Genomic DNA, 11,373 nt, shown 5'->3' with positions numbered 1-11,373 from the left:
CACTAAGCAAAAAGGACTTTTCTGTCTTCCTGACAGAATCAGATGATGGCGCAAGGAATGAAAAAAAAAAAAAGGATATCTCAGTCTCGTTAAGTGGAGGGGCATGAAAGGGAAGCAGTGGTTGGGTAGAGACTGAGACAGGGTTGAAGCCTATCCCCGAAGTTATTCAATCTGTATATTGAGTAGGCAGTAAAGGAAATAGAAGAAAAATTTGGAGGAGGAATTAAATTCTATGGAGAAGAAATAAAAACTTTGAGGTTTGCCAATGACACTGTAATTCTGTCAGAGACAGCAAAGGACCTGGAAGAGCTGTTGAATGGAATTGACAGTGTCTTGAAAGGAGGATATAAGATGAACATCAAAAAGAGCAAAATGAGGATAACAGAAGGTAGTCGAATTACGTTGGGTGATGCTGAGGGAATTAGATTAGGAAAAGAGACACTTAAATTAGTAGATGAATTTTGTTATTTTGGGAGCAAAATAACTGATGATTGTCAAAGTAAAGAGGATATAAAATGTAGACTGGTAATGGCAAGGGAAGTGTTTCTAAAGAGGAACATTTGTTAACATCGAGTATAGATTTAAGTGTCAGGAAGTCCTTTCTGAAAGTATGTGTATGGAGTGTGTATGGAAGTGAAACATGGATGATAAACAGTTTTGACAAGAAAAGAATAGAAGTTTTCAAAATAAAGTGCTACAGAAGAATGCTGAAGATTAGATGGGTAGATCACATAACTAATTAGGAGGTACTGAATAGAATTGGGGAGATGAGAAATTTGTGGCACAACTTGACTAGAAGAAGAGATTGGTTGGTAGGACATGTTCTGAGGCATCAAGGGATCACCAATTAAGTACTGGAGGGCAGCATGGAGAGTAAAAATCATAGAGGAAGACCAAGAGATAAATACACTAAGCAGATTCAGACAGATGTAGGTTGCAGTAGGTACTGCAAGATGAAGAAGCTTGCATAGGATGGGGTAGTATGGAGAGCTGATCAAACCAGTCTCTGGACTGAAGACCACAACAACAACCACAATCTCATTAAAAAGAAAATTTTATGAGCTGAGGGGAACAAACATGATTGTTTTTTCAGTGTCACGTTGTTACAACTTAAGAGAATGGCCCTGTGTAAAAAAAGAAACTGAAAGTGCAAATACAGAGACTCAAAATATTTGCATGCAGTTTGAAAATGTAACATTTGTGAACATTTAGGGATTTGGAGAAAAGATTCCACACAACACACTGTTTTCATTTAAGTAGACTTGGGAAAAACATTACAGTAACAAAAATTTTCGATGTAGTAAATAAAACCTCAAATGCGCAGTGTGATGATACAGAAGTCATACCTCTCATGGACAGGAATTGTGTGTTACATGGAGACTCAAATGGGAAATCTGCTATCAGTGAAGCTACAACCTCCAAGACAGATGTGAGATTTTGTTAACTTAAGTGAACACCCCAAAATGCAAGCAACTCACAGTACACCACAGTAGTTGCAGAAGAGAAAACACTAGAAATATGTGAAACAGCAGCAACACTGTCTTCAGAAGCAGTAGCAGCAACAGCAGCAGCAACAACAACAGTAGCAGTAGCAGAACCAACAACAACTGGAGCAGCCATACAGCACGACTTGAGGAGGAGCCAAAGGCAAAATAAACATGTGTCACTCAGTGACAATTTTTTATGGTTTCAAGCCAGGAAAAAAAATGTGAAAAATCAGCCTGCCAATTCACAAATAAGTCACAGTAACATCTTATTTCTAAATATTAAGGGTCTTGAAAGTAAAGTTGAAACACTGGAGGAGCCATTGGCACAAAATAAGTATTCTTTCCCATGTTTATCTGAATATTGGCTTAAAGCTGGACAAATAGAATACTATACACCAGAAAGTTATAAACATGGAAACAGTTTTTGCAGATCCCAGTACAGTAATGGTGGTACTGCTACCTACGTTTCAAATAAAACAGAGTTTAGAGAACTAGATCTTAGATGGGCATGTGTAGAGAAACACTTGAAATTACTGGAATCACACGTGATGTAATGAACGTAATCTTAGTACTTACCATTCCCCTGACTCAGATGAAAAAAACTTTTTTAGATAATTTAGACAGTATACCCTGCCACATAACAAAGTGGAAACAATATGTAACTATAATTCAAGTTTTGATGTAACATGTAACAAACTCAGTGTACATAAGTTACTGAATATGCTAAGGCAGCACAACTTCTATCATGTAAATTCATAACAGACAAGACTAAAAATATGCTTAGATAATGTTTTTGTCAACTGTGCTCATGATATGTACTCCATCAGTGTACAAGAACTTGATTTCTCAGATCACTCCATGTTAACAGTAGAGTTAAGACATATTATAAAAGGGGTTGGGAACAAGGGTGAACAAAATTTTTCAAAATCTAATACCTTAATGCTAACAAAAAACAATCTCAGAAAACTAAAACACCAGCTGAGCACAACTAATTAGGACAAATTATTTCAAAAATGGGATACCAATGCCCAAACAATTTATGAAACATTCCACAACTATTTAATAGGTATGCGAAAAGCTCATCTTATTCCAAACAAATATCATAAAACAAGAAAGAGTAAATTGTGGTACACCAAAGAGTTGTGGAAAATAGAAATGAGCTACAGCTGTTAAAGTGCCTTAGTAAAGTAAATAATTCCAATGAAATTAAGGACCTTGAAATAACCATTAAGAAACTGTATAAGAATGTGCTATGATTGGTGAAACAGAGATACAACAATAATCTCACATAAAATAGTAAAAACCAGTGCAAAACGCCCTGGTCAGTAATTAATACAGTTAAAGGTGAAATCAGAAACTTTGACAGTTCCAATACCAGTAGATATGTTTAGCAAATATTTTGTAAGCTGTGCTGTTGAAATCAAAAAGTTGATTAGTAAACCCAACATAACAAATATATATTATCTTAAGAGCACAAACCTAAATCATAATCAGGCTAAACCTTCATTGAAACACTTAAAAGAGGTATGCCAAGATGAAGTTCTTAAAATTGTCAAAGACATGAAAAATTCATATAAGACAGATATTTTTAAAATGACTCCAGTCTTTAAGAAGGGTAGCAAATCTGATCCAGCAAACTACCGGCCAATTCCTCTTATTACAGTACTAGCCAAAGTCTTTAAAGGCATAATGTATCAGCACGTGAGTGAGTACCTAGAGTTAAATGATATCTTAATAAGTACATGGCAGTTTGGTTACAGAAAAGAAAAGTCAACTATAAAAGCCATAGAACTCTTAGTGAGAGACATTTTAGCAGAATTCGAGGATCATGCCCACATACACGTAACCTCATGTGATCTGAGCAAGGCCTTGACTGTATTGACCACTCTTTTTTGCTCTCTAAGCTAAAGTACTAAGGAATATGTGACAAAAGTTTAAAACTCCCAAGTCATAACTTAATGAAAGGAAGCGATACTATTGTTCTTTCTGTGAACCTTGTTAGTAGTAAGAAGAATTTGGCAAAAGAAAATGCAATATCATGATTTAATGTGAATGGTTACTGTTAAATCAGAAAAAGATCCAGATTATTTGGTTCAATCTATCAAAGGCTGTAAAAATAGAATACCAAAATGAAAAATTGTTAGGTATCATACTTGACAATAAACTAACATGAAACTCTCATGTTGAAAACATTATGGTTAGGTTGTCAAGAGTTATATAGGGTGAGCACAAAGTCTTGCCCTGATTATAAAAATTTATAACAGAATAACAATTTGACATAATAAGTTATATTCGATGCCATTACATAGATTAGTGTTACTAGTTTTTTTTATGACCACTTACGTTAGTAAACCTCAACATGTGCTCCCTTGGTAGCTCGGAGAATGTTCAGGTGGCATTCCAGCTCCCGCCAGGTGTTTCGTAACATGTGTTCTGTCACGGTAGCCACAACAGCTTGTATCCTAGCCTACAGTTCGTTGATGTCAGCAACTGGTGTGACCAAGACTCTGTCCTTAATATAACGCAAGAAAAAAAGTCAAGGGGCATAATGTCTGGAGAGCGGGGTGGCCGTTCCTTTCAATCCGATGCAGACATTATGCACCTTGATTTTTTTTCTGGGGCTATATCAAGGACAAAATCAAATAGGGGTAATGCAGGAGCAGGTTTAATAATGAATATAACAATAGGAATGCGAGTAAGCTACTACAAGCAGCACAGCGAACGCATTGTTGTGGCCAAGATAGACACGAAGCCCACACCTACGACAGTAGTACAAGTCTATATGCCAACTAGCTCTGCAGATGACGAAGAAATTGATGAAATGTATGATGAAATAAAAGAAATTATTCAGATAGTGAAGGGAGACGAAAATTTAATAGTCATGGGTGACTGGAATTCGGTAGTAGGAAAAGGGAGAGAAGGAAACGTAGTAGGTGAATATAGATTGGGGGGTAAGAAATGAAAGAGGAAGCCGCCTGGTGGAATTTTCCACAGAGCACAACTTAATCACAGCTAACACTTGGTTCAAGAATCGTAAAAGAAGGTTGTATACATGGAAGAAGCCTGAAGATACCGACAGGTTTCAGATAGATTATATAATGGTAAGACAGAGATTTAGGAACCAGGTTTTAAATTGTAAGACATTTCCAGGGGCAGATGTGGACTCTGACCACAATCTATTCATTATGAACTGTAGATTAAAACTGAAGAAACTGCAAAAAGGTGGGAATTTAAGGAGATGGGACCTGGATAAACTGACTAAACCAGGGGTTGTACTGAGTTTTGGGGAGAGCATAAGGGAACAATTGACAGGAATGGGGGAAAGAAATACAGTAGAAGAAGAATGGGTAGCTTTGAGGGATGAAGTAGTGAAGGCAGCAGAGGATCAAGTAGGTAAAAAGACGAGGTCTAATACAAAATCCTTGGGTGACACAAGAAATATTGAATTTAATTGACGAAAGGAGAAAATATAAAAATGCACTAAATGAAGCAGGCAAAAAGGAATACAAACGTCTCAAAAATGAGATCGACAGGAAGAGCAAAATGTCTAAGCACGAATGGCTAGAGGACAAATGTAAGGATGTAGAGGCTTATCTCACTAGAGGTAAGATAGATACTGCCTACAGGAAAATTAAAGAGACCTTTGGAGAAAAGAGAATGACTTGAATGAATATCAAGAGCTCAGATGGAAACCCAGTTCTAAGCAAAGAAGGGAAAGCAGAAAGGTGGAAGGAGTATATAGGAGATCTTTACTAGGGCAATGTACTTGAGGACAATATTAAGGAAATGGAAGAGGATGTAGATGAAGATGAAATGGGAGATATGATACTGCGTGAAGAGTTCGACAGAACACTGAAAGACCTGAGTCAAAACAAAGCCCCGGGAGTAGACAACATTCCATTAGAACTACTGACAGCCTTGGGAGAGCCAGTCCTGATAAAACTCTACCATCTGGTGAGCAAGATGTATGAGACCGGCAAAATACCCTCAGACTTCAAGAAGAATATAATAATTCCAATCCCAAAGAAAGCAGGTGTTGACAGATGTGAAAATTACCGAACAACAAGTTTAATTGGTCACGGCTGCAAAATACTAACACAAATTCTTTGCAGACGAATGGAAAAACTGGTAGAAGCCGACCTTGGGGAAGATCAGTTTGGATTTCGTAGAAATATGGGAACACGTGAGGCAATATTGACCCTACAACTTATTTTAGAAGCTAGATTAAGAAAAGGCAGATCTACGTTTCTAGCATTTGTAGACTTTGAGAAAGCTTTTGACAATGTTGACTGGAATACTCTCTTTCAAATTCTGAAGGTGGCAGGAGTAAAATACAGGGAGCAAAAGGCTATTTACAATTTGTACAGAAACCAGATGGCAGTTATAAGAGTTGAGGGGTATGAAAGGGAAGCAGTGGTTGGGAAGGGAGTGAGACAGGGTTGTAGCCTATCCCCGATGTTGTTCAATCTGTATATTGAGCAAGCAGTAAAGGAAACAAAAGAAAAATTTGGAGTAGGTATTAAAATCCATGGAGAAGAAATAAAAAATTTGAGGTTCGCCGATGACACTGTAATTCTGTCAGAGACAGCAAAGGACTTGGAAGAGCAGTTGAATGGAATGGACAGTATCTTAAAAGGAGGATATAACATGAACATCAACAAAAGCAAAATGAGGATAATGGAATGTAGTCGAATTAAGTCGGATGAAGCTGAGGGAATTAGATTAGGAAATGGGACACTTAAAGTAGTAAAGGAGTTTTGATATTCGGGGAGCAAAATAACTGATGATGGTCGAAGTAGAGAGAATATAAAATGTAGACTGGCAATGGGAAGGAAAGTGTTTCTGAAGAAGAGAAATTTGTTAACAATGAGTATTGATTTAAGTGTCAGGAAGTCGTTTCTGAAAGTATTTGTATGGAGTGTAGCCATGTATGGAAGTGAAACATGGACGATAAATAGTTTAGACAAGAAGAGAATAGAATTTTTCGAAATGTGGTGCTACAGAAGAACACAGAAGATTAGATGGGTAGATCACATAACTAATGAGGAGGTATTGAATAGAATTGGAGAGAAGAGGAGCTTGTGGCACAACTTGACTAGAAGAAGGGATCGGTTGGTAGGACATGTTCTGAGGCATCGAGGGATCACAAATTTAGTATTGGAGGGCAGCGTGGAGGGTAAAAATCGTAGAGGGTGACCAAGAGATGAATACACTAAGCAGATTCAGAAGGATGTAGGCTGCAGTACGTACTGGGATATGAAGAAGCTTGCACAGGATAGAGTAGTGTGGAGAGCTGCATCAAACCAGTCTCAGGACTGAAGACCACAACAACAACAACAACAACAACATCAAGGAATGAGTCTTCATCACACCAGTTGCTGGTGTAGACGAACTGAAGCCAAGAATACAAGCTGTCGTGAGTACTGTTACAGAACACATGTTATGAAACACCTGGCAGGAGCTGGAATACCGCCTCGACATTCTCCAAGCTACCAAGGGAGCACACACTGAGGTTTGTTAATGTCAGTGGTCATAAGAAAAAAAAATTAATTAATTAAAAAAGTAGTAACACTAACCTATGTAATGGCATCAAATGTAAATTATTATGTCAAATGGTTATTCTGTAATAAATTGTTGTAAGCAGGGCAAGATTTTGTGCTCACCCTGTATATCTGCTGAAGTGACTAATGTGCTGTGTGACATTTGAATATGTAAGGATGGCATAATTTGATTTTTTCAATCTGTTTTATGGTATGGATTAATACTCTGGGGAAACAGCAAAAAAATAAGTGATCCAGAAGAAAGCAACCAGAGTAATGGCAAAAGTAGATGACAGGACACATTGTAAACCATTGTTCATTAAATATAGAATATTAACAGTTATTAATCTATATATTCTTGATACTGTTAATTATGTACTTGCTGAAGTACCATATTTAGGTTTAACAAATAAAAGGCAAAACTATAACACAAGAATCTGTACTTCTCTGTTCTTGCCACAAAATAGATTAGCAAAAGCTAATGATAGTCATAAGTACATGACAATTAAAATGTATAACAAACTGTCTAAATATGCCTCAAGCATGCCAATCAAATTATTTATGAAAAAGTTACACAACTTCTTGTTAACGAACCCATTCTATTCATTATTTTTAGAAATGCCCATTATCAACTGCGATGTGTAAAAATGTATTTTATAAAATTAATAGGTTAAGTGAACTAACAACGTCTATTGCTTGTAATAATGCTGAATGATGAATGAAGAATCTGAATCTATATCTAACAAAGAATTTGAATTAATCACTCATTAATTAATAACCATTTCAAAATTAGTACCAGTTACAGTACTTACATCATTGTTAGACCACACCATAGTACCAATACCATGTTGCAAGCCATTCATCCATTGACCATAATAACATGCATGTGATGGATAGGACCTCATTCCCAGTCCATGCCTTTCGTTTTGTACCCATTCACCATTGTAATGATTATTCACATTTTCACTATAATAGAGCATTCCTGGTCCTTCTTTACATCCCATATACCATTTTCCACTGTATGTCACATCAGCAAACGTTGCACGATACATTCCTAAACCGTGACGATAACCAAGACATACATCTCCTTCATACCAACTGAGATCAGGCCACTCAATATAACCTTTGCCAGTAATCTGACCAGAAGTGAAGTCACCCTGATGGGAAGAAACAAAGTAAAAAGCATCAGACTTGTACTGTGAAAGTGTTTCTTATCACTTGTCTGAGAGCTAAGTAGCTCAATGGATAAACAGAAATGCTAAAAATCTAGATCGTGCTAGGGTCAATCCATTTCAAATCACCCAATATGAATAAAATTTGTTGCTCAACATTTTTGATTTTCTTGATTTTTTTATCATGAGTTCCCTGTAGACAGACATTCACAAAACACTGTTTTAAAATGTTTTATAAGTCATAGTTTTTTTCTGGCAGCAATTTTTACAATGGCGGTTGGGCAAATTTTAGTGGAAATCGACGTTTGCCGAAAGTTTAATTGCCAAGTTATTTTAAAAGATATCAGAATAATTCAAAAACCAGTGTGCTCAGCATGAAATGAACTTCATGAATAATTTTTTTAAAATTTTTCTATCATGCAAGAGAGTTACTCAAACTCTTTCTGTGAAGACTCTGAAAAAATTTATCAATCTTCACTTTTTAAGGCCTTCAATTTTCATGAAGGAAAAGAGACTCACTAATAATATGTTATCTCTGTGTTGTGTAATTACATAACTATGTGCAGTAAAAGTTGCAGTCCTGAGAATGGACTCCTGTTTTTTCTACAGCTTTTCAAAAATGGCCAAAACCCTTCTAACGTCAATTTTCGCAGGTCAATATCTAAAAAGGGACTGAATGAAAACAAGTGAAAGTTTTACATAATGTTCTTTATTCTCGTGGGAATATCTCACAAAAAAATTATGACTGAGACTCAACTACATTGAGAGTAATAGAGCAGCAAATTTCAGTAAAAACGCTACCCCTCTACATGCTCGTGCAGTGCCAAGTTAGCAAACAAGTGCTTGAAATTATTACAGTTGACATTGGTCAAATGATGTTTAAATCATTACATACAATAAATGATCAAATATTTCTACTTTTAAATAACAATGGGCAGAGATAACAATGGGTAAGAGTTCTAATTCTTCAAATTAACGGTACATTTGTTGTACTACACTTGCATACAGTATACACATAATAATGTTTCTCCATGGATACTGATTTAAAACTTTACTTGTAACTACTTTCCAGCTGAAATTTTCATTAGGGAGTTAAACAAACACGATATTTCATTGCATAGTTTATCCGTTATGTTGTGTGTTCTACCAGACACTTTGTGAATTCCATTGGAGTTACTTTTCATATTACTTTCTTTGCAGGACCCAAGACAATAAACAAGTGAACAAGAGTTTTGTAAGTGTTGATCTGATGTCTCCCATCTTCAACTGTTTTCAAGAATAGTAGATTTTTCAAGTATTGAAATGAGTTGTTTTGTGGGTGAACTAATAAGTGAACAGTGCCATAAACAACACTACAAGAGGGAAGTGCATCAAGAATTAATAAGAGTGAGTGACTTGCCAGCTGAAGAACAATGTTTGTTAAAATTAAGAATTTCGAAAGAAATTTCTAATATTTGTTATTACCACAAAGATAAATATTTAGACAAATACAACCACATTTTTGGTAAAAAGTGTTGTGACCCATTTGGTACTCACAAAAAGCCAGTTAAAAATGGTTTGCGTAAAATACTAGTTGAACACCTAAACAAAAAAAATGTGGATATTAACCTAATTCCTGGACAAGCTCTATGCCCAACTTGCGCATCAAGAATATTTGTAAATAAACCAGCTGAAAAAGTGGCAATTATGGTTGACAATGATCCTGAATTTCTTACTGGGCCTTTTGAATTGGTTGAGGATGATCCTTTGCATCAAGTAGAATCAATCTGTGAAACTTTGGAATTATCTCCTTTATGTAAAATAACAAAGCTCAACAAAGACCAGCGACTATCAGCTTTACAAAGAAAAACTGATAAAATTGCAAGTGCTGTCAACAGAAAATTGGAAGAATCTTTCCATAATGACTTAGATGCTCAGAATGCAAATAGTACAGAAAATGTACAAAGTGAGTATGATATACTTATTATCAAAATGAAAGATAAATTCAAAGTTTCCAGTAAAGATGACAAAATTAAGATAATTAGCCTCTTTCCAAGATCATGGTCAAAGAAAAAAATAAATCGAGGAATTTGGTGTATCTGAATACATGGTGAAGTTAACTAGGCAGCTAGTTATGGATCAAGGTACTTTACCACATCTTTCGAAAAGACAAGGTGCCAACAAAATAAGTGAAGCTGTTATTAATAGTGTTAAAGAATTTTATGAGGATGATGACAATAGTCGCATGTGTCCTGGTAAAAAGGAATGTGTTTCAACTGTGATTGACAATGTTAAGGTGCAGAAGCAGAAAAGTTTAATTCTTCTCTCGCTGAATGAGCTCTACAGCCTCTATAAACAAAAATACCCAGATAACAAAATTGGCCGCCCTATATTTTGTGTTCTACGACCAAAGTGATGTGTTCATCAGGAACTCATACTGTATGCGTTTGCAAGCATCATCAAAGCACAAAGTTTATGATGGAAGGAGCAAAGCTTAATGCAAATTATAAAGACCTGATAGCTTTCATGGTATGTGATATTGATAATGAAAAATGTATGCTTGACATATGTGCAGGATGTCCTGGACTAGATACCCTACTTGATATCTTAAAAAATGAACTTGACATCTTGCCTGATGAAGTAGTTTTCAAACAATGGGTACAAACTGATAAGAGTTGAGCTTATTACACAGGTAATGCCCAGTGAGGAATTTTTACAGTCTCTTGTCAATAAGCTGGTGCTTTTAAAATCCCATCACTTTATCTCAAAAGCTCAAGCTCAATATTTTAAGGAAACAAAAGAAAACCTGAAAGAAACCTACTGTTTAGTGATTGGTGATTTTGCGGAAAACTATACATTTACAGTACAGGATGAAATTCAAAGTTTTCACTGGACTAATGCACAAGCGACACTGCATCCGTTTGTCATCTACTTTGAAAAAGAAGACAACGTGTGTTGCAAATCTATTTGTGTAATTAGTGACCACCTAGAACATAATACCATGACTGTGTACGCATTTCAACATCACCTCATTAGAGAAATTAAGAATATCATACGTAATGTTGAAAAGATAAACTACTTTAGTGATGGCGCAAGCAGCCAGTACAAAAATAAGAAAAACTTCATTAATATCTGCCAACACAAAAATGATTTTGGTTTACCAGCAGAGTGGAATTTCTTTGCCTCATCACACGG

At 35.9% G+C, this 11,373-nt stretch overlaps 1 protein-coding gene across 1 annotated transcript; it reads right to left on the bottom strand.

Moving 5' to 3' along the window:
* Nucleotides 1-7,794: 7,794 nt before the first annotated feature.
* On the bottom strand, nucleotides 7,795-8,406 carry LOC126263264 (radial spoke head 10 homolog B-like). Its single transcript, XM_049960349.1, has 2 exons — nucleotides 8,329-8,406; nucleotides 7,795-8,184 (listed from the first exon to the last, which is right to left on the bottom strand). The coding sequence occupies exons 1-2, from the start codon at nucleotides 8,404-8,406 to the stop codon at nucleotides 7,795-7,797; spliced, it is 468 nt and encodes a 155-aa protein (XP_049816306.1).
* Nucleotides 8,407-11,373: the final 2,967 nt, after the last annotated feature.

Source organism: Schistocerca nitens, chromosome 6 (assembly GCF_023898315.1).
Source record: "Schistocerca nitens isolate TAMUIC-IGC-003100 chromosome 6, iqSchNite1.1, whole genome shotgun sequence".
In the NCBI taxonomy this organism is placed as follows: domain Eukaryota; kingdom Metazoa; phylum Arthropoda; class Insecta; order Orthoptera; family Acrididae; genus Schistocerca; species Schistocerca nitens.
Note: the sequence above shows the minus strand (reverse complement) of the source record. Positions and strands in the feature narration are given on the sequence as shown.

Coding starts and splice junctions, on each gene's coding strand:
- LOC126263264 (XM_049960349.1), bottom strand. CDS start 8,406: ATGTCTGTCTACAGGGAACTCATGATAAAAAAATCAAGAAAATCAAAA. Junction 8,185..8,328: donor ACAAATTTTATTCATATTGG/GTGATTTGAAAT, acceptor TCTTCCCATCAG/GGTGACTTCACTTCTGGTCA.